The sequence below is a fragment of the Ascaphus truei genome, chromosome 3 (assembly GCF_040206685.1).
Source record: "Ascaphus truei isolate aAscTru1 chromosome 3, aAscTru1.hap1, whole genome shotgun sequence".
Classification (NCBI taxonomy): domain Eukaryota; kingdom Metazoa; phylum Chordata; class Amphibia; order Anura; family Ascaphidae; genus Ascaphus; species Ascaphus truei.
The window spans coordinates 363,051,038-363,068,393 of NC_134485.1; the positions used below are offsets into that span (position 1 = coordinate 363,051,038).

Consider the following 17,356-nt stretch of genomic DNA (forward strand, 5'->3'; position numbering starts at 1 on the left):
GGCAACCACGCTGACCAACTTCTGCTATTTATGAGGGAGACACCCTGAGTTTAAGTTGAAAGATGTACAGTAGGATTTTTCTGCTGTCTTCCTTATTCAAGTAAATAGACGTTTTGGAGATCTCCTGTATGTTCATCTCAAATCTCCCTAATAGAATCTTTCAAATGTTGGAAAATATGATGCCAACTTTCAACTAGATGTGCCTTATGCATGGAAGACTATGATGCAAAATACTGAGGGTGACATTTCCTCTCTCGATTCCAAGGACAAGTGGAGCTCGCTAGCAATGAGCTGTGTGATTGAATTGCAGTGTGGTTCAAGTCCGGTTTGGATTAAATGTGGAGTTATAACCAGAAGGAAAGTGAATTGCAATGCATATTACTAACATTGGTGTATGAGCTTGGAGAGTGTACAGTGGGTTAATTTATTTTGATTGTGTGGGAATTGGAAGTTTGTAGTACATTTTGGGAGATTGCAGTGGGTGTGTGTAAGTTAATTGTTTACCTAACATACTTGATTGGTGTGTGTCTGTTCTTTAAACAGAGGTTTGTAACGAATTCTTGAGCATGCCAGCACTGAACTGTGTGACTGAATTGCAGTGAGGTTCAAGAGCAGTTTAGATTAAGTGTGGAGTTATAACCAGGAGTTAAAATAAAGGCGGATGGAAACAAGATATATAGAACTACAGTCAAATGTTAGCACTTAATACTCCATATTTGCTACAATGAGCAGGATTGAGAATGTCACTCAATGCACATCATGCCACATATATATGTACTTGGAGAAGCTGTTCCAGGGAGCCCACCGCTGTGAGAAGTGTGAGCAGGTGGTCTCTTTGGAGTCTGATTGCTGACCTGAAGGGGAAATGATGATCTTGAAAGGAGTTTATTGCTCACTGAGAAGGCTATGGCTGGGACTGGTGGTGCAGAGGGTGAAGCTGTAACTGAGGACCAGAAAGAGGTAGGTAGCTGGGTAACAGTTGGGGAATCAGGGAGAAGAGGAAGAGGCAGGCCAGTTCTGACCCATCCCAATACATTTACCAGATTGAGTGAAAATATTGGGGCCGGCAGGGCAGTAGCTCCTCCAGCACACAGGGGACTCAGGTTACTCAGATATTCCAAGAAAGGATGTGGGGGTAGGAGACTCCTTTATTAGGGGGGTAGACAGTGCAGTCTGTTCCCGTGATCTCATGGACCAAACAGTTGTTGTCTCCCGAGTGCTTGGGTATGGTACATAGTGGATTGGGTAGACAGATTGTTTGGAGGGGCTGGGACCGACCCGGCGGTCTAAGTACGCTTGAGAGCTAGGCTGCAAGTTTAAGGGAAGGACTCCCAAGGTAGTATTTTCAGAAATACTTCCTGTGCCATGCGCATACCCCAGGAAGGAAGTTGTCACTTAAGGGGGTATTAATGCATGGCTAAGAAAGTGGTGTAGGAAGGAGTGTTTTAGTGGTTTTAAATAACTGGGAGTCCTTCTCTGAGAGGTGCTATCTTTAGAGTAGGGATGGATTGCACCTCAATGAAGAGGGATCTTCTGTGCTGGAGGGAGGATGTTAAAGAGGTTGGAGAAGATTTTAATCTAGGAAGGAAAGGGAAGGTAAAAGCAAAAGGTAATGGACTAGACAAAATAGATATGAATGGGGAAATAGCTATGAGTCATGAAGGTGGTGTGTGTGTGGGGGGGAGGGAGTTTAAGTTTGGCAAGAAGGGATGCACCCGTATTAAATACAGATAATACTAGTAAACTAATAAATTCAATTGAAGTAGAAACCCAGGAACAGATAATTTAACAATAGCAGACACTGGTAAAAAAAAAAAACTTAAGTGCATGCTTGCTAATACAAGAAGCCTGATAGATAAAATGGAGGAGTTTGATATCAAGGTTGGAATGAAACTCATGATTGGTCAGTTCATATACAGTGGGTTATTCCCTTTTTTGATGGGATCAAGCAAATAGAAGAGGTGATAGAGTATGTTTATATGTTGAACTGGATTTAAAAACCTATTATAAGGGAAGATGTATATGAAGGGAATGATGAATATGTAGAGTTTTGGATAGAAATTAGCAGTGTGGGTAAAAGTGCAAAACAACTGTTTGTAGGGATATGCGATAAACCACCAAATATCTGAGATTGAAGACGTTAAAATAATTTTGCCAAAGGAGAAGGCAGCAAACCTTTGTCATGTTTTCATAATGGGTGATTTTAATTATCCAGACATAGACTGTAGCAATGAGACTAGCATTACAACAAAACGAAACAGGTTTTTGGGGGTACTAACAGACAATTGCATGACCCAAATTATTGAAGAACCAACCAGGAGAGGGGCATTCATGGATTTGGTAATGTCAAGCAATGTGAAGTAATAATACATATTCAAGTCAGGGAACATTTGGGAATCAGTGATCATATCATGGTCTCATTTGAAATAAATGTTCAAAAACCATGTTATACGGGAATACATTTGGATGACAATTTAAAGGGAAAATATGGACGATAAATGGGCAGTTTTTAAAACATTGTTAGATTAGTAGACGTGTCAGTGTATATGCTTGGGTAATAAATACAAAAGAAACATGTCTAAACCAATGTGGCTAAATAAAAAGGTAGGGGAGGAAATGGAAAGGAAGAGGCAGGCGTATAGATTTTTAATGTCAGAAGGGACGGAGGCATCGTATCACACTTCCTGAAAGTAAGGAATGAAAATTCTAAACTTCACAACAAATTCATTCTCAAACTACTAGAATATGTCTTTACATGTAACTTTTTCCTATTTGACAAACAACTGTTTCGTCAAGTACAGAGTACCGCAATAGGGACCACCTGTGCCCCCACCTACGCCAACCTATATCTTGGCTGGTTGGAGGAAACGTGGTCTTCAGCGAGACCCAGGAAATATTTACTGAACATGTCGAATTATGGATAAGATATATCGAGGTACTCCTTCTGTGGAGGGGCACTGAATGTCTTTTGAATGACTTTGTGGAATCATTGAATAACAATGAACCCAACTTTAAATTAACATATCAAGTGAAGAAAGTTCACACTGAATTTCTAGAACTTACAATTATTATGAACACAGATTGTAAACTCCAAACGAGCATCTTTAGAAAACCCACCTCTACTAACAATTTGTTAAAGGCAGACAGGCATCACCCTAAACATGTCATCAACAATTTCCCGACAGGACAATTTCTTAGGTTGAGGCGCAATTGCTCAACGGTACCTGAATATCAAAAACAAGCTGTAGAAATGGGCGCAAGATTAAACGAACATGGCCATAACAAAGACATAATAAAAAAAGCCTGTTATAGAGCACTCACCACCCCTAGACCCAAATTACTTGCAAAGAACACCCATAAACTGATAGAAGAGACCATCAGGTTTATCACCACATATAATAACCAGTGGAGGAACATTCAGGGCATCTTCCGGAAACGTTGGTACATGCTTCTAGAAGATCCTGATCTAAAAGGGGTGCTTCAGGAGGTTCCAAACATTTAAAATTAAACATTTCATCAATTGTTCTACTACTGGTGTTGTTTATTTAATCTCCTGCGATTGTGGTAAATTATATGTTGGGAAGACACATAGACAACTAAAAACCAGAGTACTTGAATATACTGGAGCGATTAAAAATACACTAGACACTCCTGTGGCTAAACACATCATTGAAACACACAGAGGTGACAGTCATAAACTGCGATTTGCAGGGGTTGAACATATACGCCTGGGTCCACACCAACTGGGATAAACATCTGCTCCAAAGAGAATGCAGATGGATCTTCCAGCTACAGACCCTGAGTTCATCTGGACTGAATGAGAAATTTATTTATTCCCCTTTACTTTAGGAATTGTCTGTATTCACAATATGGTATCTATCTTTAATATACCTTGATAGTTATGTGCCTTATATTCCAAGTATGCACTGCTACATTATATCTAGGCACAAAGATATTTAATAACTTAAGATATGCTTACCAATTAATCATCGTCCACACTATTACTGTACGCTATATAGTTGAAAGTTTATTTCGGGAGGTTTTTTGGAGGGGGGGGGGATAAAAAGTTGTATAGGGCATTTTAAACATGATATGATCTGTATTGACCATTTTGGGTAGATCAAACAGCGATCTCACAGTCCTACACTATTTACACTCTATATTTACTCACCTTTTGAATCACCTTCAAGCATCACCTTCACCATGAACATTATTTATCACATATACCAACACAACACCCTTTCTTCAATTTATTATAATAATATTATCACCCATTATATGACATTGATAGTGAGAGATATACATCTTTCATGCTTCAAGACACTTGAGATTAAATACTTGAGTGACGTATCCTTATTCTATTAGAGTCCTATATATCAACTAGGTAGACAAGGGACAAGTAGGGCTATAAAAGCAATGTCTGAAATACCTGAAATCACTCTTTGATAAAGTCCTTAAGGGACGAAACGCATCAGAGGATTTTCCCTACGTCTTTTTAATCCTGGCTTATATGCCGCAATAAAGTTTTTTCTACTGCACCTTGCCTCCAGCCTGATCCTGTTTAGCATTGCTCATAGTCCCATGACTTTTATATTCTATATATCAACTACCTACCATTAGTTCCCTATAATGGTTGCTCTATCTCTGGTGACAATTTACTTCATGTATATTCCTGAGGATATTAACGTGCAAACAATATAGCACAGTCTTGCATTGCACCCGATTGGATGCCTTCACATACAGTATGAACTGTCTGATTGGCTAGCAAGATATGACACCTCTTTACACCAGGCATATATCTATCATGCTAGTAGATCAGCTGATAGACTCCTCCCCCGGAAGAAGCGTGGCTTTCACTCAAAACCTAGGTCGGCAGTAGAGGCGTCACGACGGTGACGTCTGTGGAGCGGTGATGCAGTCCTGACATCCCTGACTATACACGGCTTGTATACCGGTTCCTTTTTCCTCCACTCAGGGTCCTCTGTGACCGCACTACGCCTAGTAACAGATCGTTTGGTGCTAAGCTATATTGAAGTTACCTACGATAGTTGTACCTTATATAACGTATACACCACGGTACCTCTGGGTAAATGCTAGCTGATACTATTGAACCCTATGAGAGTTATATGTTATGTGTAGACCTGAATGGTAATTTGCCTTTTGTACTATTGTGACATCTATACCCAGTGAGTGTATTTTCTATTTAGAGACAATGTATGCTATCCTTGTCACTATACACACACACTTAGATACACATTTATCAATATTTTGCTACATAGCTATTATTTTGATACCTGGCCTCCTGGTGTTCTGACACTGTGAGAGAGTGCCAAGTCAATTAATACCAGGCAGGCAGTTTGTGTATAGCTTGTGCACACTAACAAGCCGTTTCGATCCTATAGGCATAGACTTCCCTAATATACTAGTGTGTCTCTGCTCCACTCTGGGGGATTTTAAATATCACTGTATATACATGTCACACTGTAATATTTGATATATGTATTTAAAATTTTATTATTTTCTTTATTAGCTGATCCATATGTCATTAGACCTGCCTCTAAGAGATACTGTATCTCAGGGATCCATCGAGCCCTGAATACATATTACAAATATCAGCATGAGTGCAACGTGTGGGGTTTCTTTCTGATCCCTCTTGGATCAACCTTGTTATAAAACATTATTAGAGTCAGAAAAGAATTGATTTTGTCCCCTTATGAGACATCATTGGATAATGTTTGGATCTATATACTGTAAATACAAAAATAGGATATCTATCTGCGGTCTAAATTTGACATAGGTAGTTTAGGGCACGAGTCCCAATGGCAGTGCTCAATCCGATTCAGACATAACAGAAATCCATATATTAAGACATCAAAGTCCACATATCATGGTAAAATAGAAGCACATAAAGCTAAATAGAGTATTGGACTCAGTGTATGATAGTCAGTGATCCTTCTGTAATATATGACTGTCCATAAGATAGAGTCAATTGAAGGGTTAACATACCAATATTCTTGTAGGACTCGACGGAGCAGGGTATCCTCACTGTTACACTGTTACCGGTCAGCAAATCCCCATGGATAAGGGGGGAAAACAATACTCACAAGATAGCAGCTTCGTTGGGTGCGTGCATCACGCTTAGTTGTCTTGCTAGAGAGGAATCCTGAGATTGCAGCGGTGCACAGCAAGTAGGAGCGGGGACCAGCAGTGTGTGGGTTCAAAAATTTATTATAGCAACATGGTAACGGGGACAAACACTCTGACGCGTTTCGGACAAAGTGTCCTTTATCAAAGAGATGATTCGCGTCATCTCCCCTTCACAGTCTTATAGAGTACTCACCGCCCACCTACGTCACAACGCTGCGTCATTTTGGCGCGAAAATCGCAGACATTCAATACCATTGGTCAGATTTCTAACCAATTGATAAACTAGGTTCAGTGGGTGTGTTACGAGTGAGAGGGGAGTGACGCGCCGACCCTGCAGTCCCGTGAACCACCCCCGCCCACATGAACACACAGCGCTGGATAATTACAGTCAAAACATCCCCCGCATGAACACAGGCATTGAGGCTCAACCTCCAATCATATCTCTTAGCACAATACCTATCGAGCATAGGAACGAGGGAACGAGCGGGGTGGAAGGGGGGGGGGATGGGAGCAAGGAAAGACTGATAGGGGGACAAGTGACTAAACATAGAAAAACTTGTAGAAAACCTAAAAAAAATTATTAAGCAGAAAAAATAGTAAGAATATTAAAAACAGATAACACTAAATCTGCGAATCACGAACTGGAATGGAAGGGATACAAAGGTGAAAAGTACAATAGTAAAATACAACTTATTTCAAAAAACAATATGTCTATCAAATCATGTAGGTATATAGAGAGATAAATTATATAATAAATAGTATTTTCCCATATATATTTATCTATTACAATTATGTCATATTGACGGACAAATTACAGGTGGAATATGCATATCAAATATAAAATACAGATAATAGTCATAATGGATATTGAGGTCAAGAAAATGGAGCAGTTAATATAAAAAATTTGTTGGTTGTCAACCCACTTATGCACAGATACTCATCAGCATTTATTAATAATGTTAGAAACTACATGTATATTTCGTTAAAGAAATATATATATATATATATATATATATATATCACTATACATGTCCAATGAATGGACATATATATTAGAGTGGGACATTATTTCAAGAAGTGCTTGAGTTCCCAGTCCTGATTCATGCCCCTGGGTGTTAATGTCCCTAGGGCATAAATCCAGAACATCTCCCTGCAATTTAGTATGGATTCCCTGTCTCCTCCCCTAGGATGTATATGAATGTTTTCTATGGCACTGTAAGAAAATGTAGTAATTGATCCTAAGGGGCATGTGTTAAAGTGGCGAGCAATACTAAATTGCAGGGAGATGTTCTGGATTTATGCCCTTGGGACATTAACACCCATTCAATACAGTCCTTCTTGAGGTGACATCATTGTGATGGTTACAACATACAGTAGGATCACTGTGAATGGAGCTAGAGTGCTATTGTTCTTAAATTGAGAACAAACTTGAACTGAAAGTGCATATTGTCCTCATGTATCATTCCTGACAATCGTTTTTAACTTACAAAAACTAGTAGCTTCCAGGAGCATAATTACCCTGGTCATACTTCTTGGTGACCTCCACTTCGACTATTTGTTGCTCCCAACATTTTTTTGGAGAAACAAATACTGTAGTTGCCATTATAGCCATGATTATGTACTGTATGAACTCGCCAGCAGTGACTTGCCATTGTATATTTTAAGGCCGACAAATTCTGAGACAAGTAACGTTGAATAAATTGTTGATCCAGGCTTCTCCTGGAGAAAAGAACACCCTCCATACTCAAGGAGACTAATGAGTTTTCGTAAGGTTTAAAAAAAATAAGTGAAGGGTCAAGTGTTAAACTGCATTAACAACCATCTTTAAACATGGACCGTTTTAAAACAAAAATGATTGTTCAGTTATATAATGTGCCTCTCTTTGTCGGTCTCTTGTTTTTGTGTGCAACATGTAATTTATCTTCAGAATGTCTGTATTATGTGTACAAGAGGGAAAAAAAAACATCCATTTTTATTAATGTCCATCTCCTGCAAAGTGTCAGCACTTTGTAAGCAATTTGTTGTGTCAAGTAAAACATACTGTACCAAGGATAACAGGTGAACAAATCTATAATACACTTCATCTTACAGGACCTGTATCGCCACCTCTCTTCGGATGATTTGGATTCAGTAGGAGACTCAGTTTAAAAGAGAACACGGAGCAGTGCTTATGGTTTGTGAATCGGTGATAGTTTTAATCTAACTAATTTAACAACCTTCATCACAAAAGAAGAATCTACATGCTGCCTCTGGTTCATAACATACATTTTTTTGTGGGTGTTAAGTATATATTGAATAATGCAAGATAGGATGACTGGTTAAAATAAAAACGATCACCCAGGAAAAAAAAAAATATTTTTGGGTCTAGGTTTTCAAAATGATCTCATGACTGCATTCGATTCTGCAGTCATACTAGGTAATGTTTGGGCCCTATTCCAGTATTCTAGAATCCATATTATTACAAAAGGGATTGCCACTGTGAGCCACAGTCTCTCTGCTGTTTACCATGTTTTCAATAGATGGCTCTTGTCTCAGCACGCATACTATTTGCCATGTGTTTGCATTATAATTAAATATTTAATTTTACGGAGTAAAAAAAAAAGATTGCGTTGAGATGCATTATAAAGGTTAAATAAGAAATCACTTTACTACACAGTATAAAGTGCAGCACAACGCACTGTGTGGCAGGAAGTTGCAGCCTCTTCACTAGTTACAATTACTGACAAAACCAGGAGCAGTGATCGCCTCATTCTGGTAGCTTTGTTGATCCCAGAAAATATAGAATTTTGTTTGCTGGCCTCTATTGCACGAACAACAAAAATTATTCAGAGTTTATAACATATATATTGAGGCTACACATAATCCCTATGTAATCCATGAAGAATGTCATGTTTGGTCAAACAAAGGCATCACATCCCGTAATAAGAGCTATTGATAAGTTCTATAGATCATACTGTAGATCTACCCAAGTACAAGCATGGCATAAATACAAAAGTAATACATGAAGAGAATTTATAAAAAAAAAAGTGATGATGTCAGTGCTCATTATTATTTGTAAAATGTTAAAATGTGCCTAATAAGGCTGACACTATTCCCACGTATTTAAAAATCCAAAAAAAAAAAATTAAAAATATGTGGATCACAGCTCCACCTTTATGTATCCAGGATAAGAAACCTCTGAACATAACTTTCATGAAATGTATGATGTCAATACTCTTCTTTGTTTGTACTGACATTCATCAATAGTACAGCACTTTAATTTGAATATTCCTCCCTTCCCCCACCCCCCTTCCAGTCTTTTTGTATTTTGTTCAACTTTAGAGATGTACAAATATTTTGTGCAAGTGTTATATAAACCTGGTGATTTTAATATAAACCTGGCGATTGGAAAAAAAGAGTGTTAAGCATTAAAAGTCAACGTACATTGCAAATACCAACACAAAAGCAAATGGGAACCAGGTCACGTGGCCCTTTACATACTGTAGGGCCATTTTTCGCAAACATTTTCCAAAAGTGTCCATTTCGTGCATTCCTGAGCAAGTGTAATCTTTCGTGAAAATGTAGCAAAAACGCAAAATGCAAGAAAAAACTGAAAAAAATGGTGACATAAATTTGAAACCATTCTCACAAATTTCTACTCCGCTTCTTGCGTGCCATTTCTGGACTGCCAGTGTAACTGCTGTACATTGTTAAGCACTAATTATGAATTCATTTTAAAATGTTCAAAATAAAAAAACAGCTCTGTGATCGCATAAGTCATGTGAGATCATCTTCAATATTAAGATTTGTATCCGTTTTGCTGAATCATTGTTACTTATCTATTTATACACTTCTTGCACTGATAAAACTTTTCATAACACTTTAATTTTATTTCATTTTAAGCAAACATTAAATTGAATGTCAGGAGAGTATAGTGAAGCAATTATTCCGTAAAGAAAGATCATGTAATACACGAGGGAAAGGAAACCTTATAATAAATTGGAACAGGGAACTTGAGAATTCAAGAAATTCTGCAACATGATTCATAGCCACTTTAATTACATTTAATAGTCTCTATGTTTTGGGCTCTTTTTGCAACAGTGTTATATTGCAGATATCTTACTGACTTGTGAGAGGCTACAGTTTGAAATTACGCAGTGAAGTATAGTTTCTAATAAAAAATAAAGCTAGATTTCAAGCTGATTCAATTAACTCATTCTAATAAAAATCGTAATAAATAAAGCCCAACACGTCTTTATCCAAATTGATATCAAACCTCTTAGGGGGTTATGCTTTAACCTCTGATGGTGCCAAGCATGGTATTATGGAACGGAATCTGCCGATAATGTCAGTGGGCGTTTCTGTGTAATAATGCCCCAATCGTTACTATCACAGTCTGCCCTTTAGCTGTCAGAGGGGCTAGCAAAATGTTGCAGCCTAAGGGTTAATGACTTCATTTCACAACACAAATTCAACATCCCAGCCTAAAAATATGACAACAGATATGGCATGTTCGCAGTACGAAGCAGATGCAGACCGCAAAATGTGGCACAAGGGTGCAGTGCCATCTGGTTGTGACCGAGAACTACAACAATAGTTAGTACATAAATAATAAAGGTGTGTAAATAATGTATAACCAATAAATAGAGGATGGCACAGTGTTAGCCTGCAGAAAATACAGAAAAAGCTTATGTAATAAAAAAGAACAAATGTAAGGTAAAAGTGATGTTTAAAAAGAGTGCAAGCTCTCAGAACCACTCGGATTTCTTCAGGCAAATGTGTTCTTTTTCATTAGCTTTTATTTTCTCCTCTGTCTTCTCAGAATTACAAAATAATTTCCCCTGCAAGTCATTACAAGAGCAATATAATATGGAGATCAGGAACACAACAAGTCTTTTGCTCTTTTTTAAAGCATTTATTTAACCTAAATTCAACAGCTTTGCTTTATAACACAAACATCTTTTGTCTCTTTCTATTAGACGAAGGCTCACAATGACAGCGATAAATTAAATAAGGGACATGATGCACCATTGAAATGTTATATTAACATATTTTCTGTTACTTATCTCTATTGCATTACACTCGTATCTGGCAACCTGAAATGTCACAGCAAGCTTTACTCCTGTCATTTTCGGAATACATGTTTTGTTTCAGCGGCCAGACCAAACTCTATGGCCTTGTGAAAGAGCCGAGCATGTTGAGTAGGGTTAAAGATTGGCGTGTATGATAATGTGTAATGCATATTCATGTTACTTTTAAAAACAAAAACATTTGCAAAGTATACAGAAGTTAATTCATGTGCTCTCTTCATAAACCTGATTGTTATTCCTGTTCAAAATACATGTAGAATGCATATGTTTCACTGCAAAGTGTTAAGGATACTAGTCTTCAGTTTTCCAACATACCACTAGTTTGCTCTCAATATATGTTTTGTTTTTAAAGAAATTGTTGTTTGTTATACAGTATCTGTCTCTCCAAAGAAATACACTTTGCATGCAGAATGTGTTTCCTTGTTTTAGACTGACAAAAGAACACTGCATTTTGGTTAAAGTTTCATACCTTGCAGACTTATGAAAACATTGTTAAGGAATATGAGAAAACATTGATGTGTGTACAAGCGAATGATGATTAATTAAACGCAATTGATACAGTTTTGTAAGCCACATTTTCTTTACTAAAGATAGTAGTTATAGAATGTTGTACCTATATTTATTTGATGCTGCCATAAATGTTGTTGTTTTGTTAGAAATTATTGCTTGACACCACATAATAAAGATGTATGACAAATCAGAAATGCTTCCATGTTCTTATGGGATTTTTCCTGGGCGATCCATGTTTAAAAATCCTTTGGTGCCTTGCAGCCAGGACAATTACATTAGGGAAATATTTAGCATGGGAAAGTATAGCAAAGGAATGTAATAAAAAATTGTAAAATAACAATTCTTAAAAACATGCAGTAATACTTTTAAAACTATGAAATATAGGATCTAAGATAAGAAAACACTAATACTTTGTTACAGCTCTCGTGCTCTCTTACCCCAACAATTCCAAATTGTTGCTCAGAGTTCTACAATGTAGCATTGTTTTGGGTTAGTCTTGTGTATATATATATATATATATATAGAATTTTATATATACCCTGTGTAAATATATATATGTATATATACACCGTTAAGGGAAAATTTGACCCCTTTTGTTTTTCATCGTATCTTCTATATTTCTCGCTCAATCCCCATGAAAACCTGCACAACTATAGGCCTGTTATGTAGATTAACATTATATAAAAAGCATAATGTAGACAATTAACTCATGTCAGCTACAGCATATTGATATCACTGCATTATGTGAACAAGTAGCAGATACACTGCAGTAGATTCATGTTCATTAAACAAGAAATAGGAGTTTTTCCTTTGTAGCTCGTAAATGTGTTAAACTGTTGTAGTCTAATATGAAACACTAAGATTACTGTAAAGTTTAACTTCAAAGTATGATTCAGTGTGTCTTCACAATGTCCTCCTTCTGCTGAAACGCCCGATGACAAGAGCGTCACTGTCTGATTGCACAATCGATAACGCAGTAATCCAGCTGCTCCCACTCCTGAACCATACGTTGTTTTACAAATCAGTTTTTTCAGTCCTCCTAACAACCATCCTTTATCAGAAAACATTTTCTGTAAGTGTTTTGGGCCATACATTTCTTGCTCTGTCCCAAGCACTTTATAACATGCTTATCTTCTTCACTAAACACCGATTTGTAATAATGCACTTGATGAGGTCATCATACTGTCACCCACTCCAAAGAATATAAAATCATCAAATTATTTTTTTTAAATAATCTACTCACTTTCTACTGTGACAGATTTATAATTTCTCACATATTCATGAAAAGTGAGCGAACACAGTGTATATAGCGCCAACTGTGTGCACGGCACTTTACAAAATGACAATACAGGGGCAATAAAGTATAAACGGTAGGGATAAGAGCAACAGGCAAATGAGAACATAAGGGAAAGACACCCTGCCATGAAAAACTTGGAGTATTTGCAGTAGATCTTATAATGCAGGTAACATATACAGTATGTTGCGCTATTAGAGCTACTCTAGTCTAGTTTTTTTTTTACTAAAAAAAGAAATAATGACACACTGTGCTCATGTCATTACCTAGAATCCCTGGCTGCAGTGAAAGCATTGTTTGCTAAGTGATCATGGGGAAAGACAGGGTTGCAGACCTTTCTGAGACATGCAAATGCACCACAAGGGGTATTTTTATGTACTATTATTTTTTGTTAAACATAACCTAAATTGTAACTCGAGCGGTTTCATCTCATGCTCTTAGTGTTCTTCAGGGTTTGTAATAATCCAGGAATTAATATTCACAGCATTTACAATGTTATGTTATCATTTTCTTAGGAAGAGTTGAATGGAACCAACAATTATCTTTTTTGTTTTTTTTAAAGGGACAGTCCTATCTTGAATTAAACTGAACTAAGGAAAGTATCATGTTTAATATGTAAAATGTTGCTGGTATTTTAAAACAAAAAATCAGAAGCCAAGTATAAGTTTGTATACATTTCTTTACAAAAAAACATTTCTTTAAAAAAAAAAAAAACCATTTAACATCAGATTTTTTACAATCTTTATCTAATTTAATTTAGTAATGAGACTTTTCCTCGGTCCTCCAAACTTTGCTCTTTAAAGCAAAAAAAAAAACCCACTCTATGTGCTATAGGTGTACAAAATTGTGCTCAAAAGAGTACAATTCTAAATCTCAGATTGATATAAATGGATAAATACTTTGATGTGATCCTGACAAGCAATGTGAAGATGATGAAGATGACAAGTCTGGATTGTCCTCCTGTCGTGATTACTCAGTAGATCCAGGCTTGCGAGCTGCCATGATGTTTCTCATCTGGATAATAAGTTTAACATCAGTTGAAAAGTAAAAACAACAAAGAACATTACATGTAAAGGTATAACAACAGTACACTCATTTTTTTTGGTATCATTGCACACATGTATGTCGGTATAAATATCTGTCAGTAGCTATGTGAAATCTATTTATACCAAACAGCAGTGGCGTCTCATTGCCTGTGTTTAATTGGAACAACTCTAAATGTCATAGAGAAGTGACATTATAAGCACCTGTTGCCTGCTTCTTCAGATCTACAATAATCACCTTCCGTTTGGTCTTAATAGGTAATGTTTATTTCCTAAAAAAAAGTGTGTGTGTGTTCTTGCCTACACTTGCACAAAATAATACATTTATAGTAGGATAGTTTCCTGCTTGTTCTCACCAGTATGTTGAGCATCATGACTTTGGTAGAGTAGAAAAGATATAGGGGCCTATGCTATAAGCGTTCATAAGTCACTTATCGAGTACTTATCGACCAAAATGCCTACTACGATTTTGTAAGCATCGATAAGTGGGCGATAAAAGACAGAATCTTCAAAATTTTGAGCCATCAATAAAAAATCACAGAGTGAGTGGCGATAAGCCACTTATCACAGGTTCTGAAACTCATGTTCTAGTAGCTGTGATTAGCTTATCGAGGCGTATCGAGCTCTAGAATGGCGAGCTTCTCCCAAAATTCTCACGCCAAGCAAAGTTGGCTTGAAGGTGGTGAGAACCTGCTGAAAGGCGGCGAGACAGGACTTAGTAGAAAAAAAAATGCTTTTATTCTGCATCGGATTGATGCTGGGAGTCTCTGGAGCTGATACCCATTAATATCAGCACCGAAGACCCCTGGCATGAATTACGTGCAATAAAAATGCATTTACTGGCAAATTAATTACCTTAGCGGCAAACCACTAAGGCAATGAAGGGGTTAAACCCTCCCGCTACCCACCAAGGGCCAAATACCCTCTTCACCCATCCCCACTAACCACAATTAACACTAACACCCACCTCCTCTACACCCACATGATTGATACCAGAGGCCGCGGTGTCCGAGGGTCCTCAGGTGGTCCACGTGGGTGTCTGTGGGCCCTTGGGTGGTCCTTGCAGGTGTCCGGGTGTTGTCAGATGGTCCCTGCGGGTGTCTGGGGTCCCTCAGGTGGTCCCCGCAGAGGTCTGGGTGTCCTCAGGTGGTCCTCACAAGTGTGTAGGGGTCCTCGGGTTGTCCTCACTGGCCTGCGGTACTAATCCTGTGTCCAACATTTTCTTTCAATATATTTAAATAAATACCTCCCCCCTGCACACCCAGTACTGTAATGGGCAAAATAACTAGTATCCAGATATGGATAATAGCTAATTTGCCCATTATTAAATAAAACATTAGCCAGCATAAATATAGTAAATGAAGAGAAAAAGCTGGCAAGAAGCAAAAAAATGCTGCATCACTTGAATAAATCAGTGAAGAGGGTGAAAATGAAACGATTTATTTAGAGCAAAAAACGGGAGAGAATTACACTGACATGTTTCGCTCCATGGAGCTTCCTTCCCTGGGGGAGATTCTATTGTTAAATAAAGTAAATGAACCTTTCTACTTACCCCTGCCCTCATGAAGGGCATCCTCGTCAGCATACTGCAGGTCCATGTCCTCTGATGCCAGCAAGAATACATGAAAAAATACAATCTAATGGCCCCTAACGCCTTAATCACCTTAGTGGTTAATAACCACTATAGTAATTAAGGGGTTAACCCATCCTCCCCTGCTACCCACCCAGGAGGCCTAACCACCCACCCCGGAGGCCTAACCACCTACCCTGGGACCGCTATACCCACCCTGTACCCATGGATTGGCATAATGGTACATCATACCCATATAATATGGGCATGATAAGCCACTATAACAGTCAAGAGCCACCCTAAAAAAAAAGCATGAAGTCCAAAAATACACAATAATAAAAGATATACACAAGCACCTAAACCCCCCCCCCCCCCCAATTAAATAAATAAAAGCACTAGCCAACCAATTAAATAAATAAAAGCACTAGCCAACCAATTCGATAAATAAAAGCAACAGCCAACCAATCAATTAAATAAATAAAAGCCCTAACCAACAAAACAATTAATGAATTTAAACCAGAAGCCAACAAATCAATTAATTAATAAAAACACTAGCCAACACATCAATTAAAACCAGTAGCCAACAAAAGAAATAATTAATTAAAAATGATAAACAATCAGAAAATGAAATAAAAAGAAGCCATCCAAATTACAAACAATTTATGTCAAACAATAAACAGAAAAAGAAAAAACAACCATCAATAGAAAAAAAGCATTTGCCAAAAAATGCATTGGCTGTCACTGTACAGTATATATCTGAACCTAAACAGGGCACAGATTAATACATTATCAGTCAATGGGCAATAAAAAACATAAAAATAAAAAAATACAATAAAAACCTGTAAAAATAAAATTACATACATTCAATATTTTTCTTACCTTTAGAAACGTTGACCCTCTGAATTCTGGCATTTCAGGAAGCTCTCGTACCACGACATCATCAAACTCAATCCAACACCATCCACCTTCAAGATCTGGAACAGGTAACAAAATTCTTTTTTCTTTTATCTTCTATCACCTTCTTTTATCTTCATCTGTCATTATTTCTTTCTTATCTTTCATGTTCTATCTTCTGTCTTTATCTGTCAATCCAACCGCATGGTAAGTCCCAACGGATCTTGTCTCGTCGTCTTCTTCCTCTTAAATGAGGCGTCCAGGCCTTATATAAGGCCTGTACATCTCATTTTAGCAGAAGATCTTGTCGTGGACACATACGTTTTGGTTTTACCATGGGGTTTTGGATTGAAAGAAAGAAGATAGAAGATTAAAGAAAAGAAAAAAATAAGGACAGATGAAGATAGAAGAAGGAGAAAGAAGATGGAAGAAATAAGATTTGTGTACCTGATGCTGTTCTTCAAGGAGGATGGAGACAGATTGCGGGGGATGACGTCGCTTCCTTATACACCAGGATTCGGAGGGTGGACGTCTAAAGGTAAGATAAATATTGAATGTATGGAAATTTATTTTTTCAGTTTTTCTAATGGTATTTACTTATTTTTATGTTTTTCATTGCCTATTGACTGCTAATGAATTAATCTGTTCCCCTTTAGGGAACAGATAAATACAGTGAAAGGCAATGCATTTTTTGGCAAATGCTTGTTTTGTATTGATTTGTATTTTTTTTATTTCTGTTTATTGTTTTGATTAAATTGTTTGGAATTTGGACAGCTTGTTTTTAGTAAATTTGTGAATTGGCTAAAGGTTTTATTTCTTGATTTGTTTG

General features: G+C 37.3%; 1 protein-coding gene across 4 annotated transcripts in view; it reads left to right on the plus strand.

Annotated features, from left to right (window-relative positions):
* The window catches only part of DCLK1 (doublecortin like kinase 1), a 371,284-nt gene that overhangs the window by 262,094 nt on the left and 91,834 nt on the right, over positions 1 to 17,356 (plus strand). Inside the window, exon 7 of one of the 4 annotated variants that reach the window (XM_075592108.1) lies at positions 8,239 to 11,935. The exons of the other annotated variants lie outside the window; for them this stretch is intronic. Coding sequence (XP_075448223.1) covers positions 8,239 to 8,295 — 57 coding nt within the window. The 3' untranslated portion in view covers positions 8,296 to 11,935. Of the gene's footprint in view, positions 1 to 8,238; positions 11,936 to 17,356 lie in introns of those variants that run through there. 4 annotated transcript variants of the gene reach the window in all.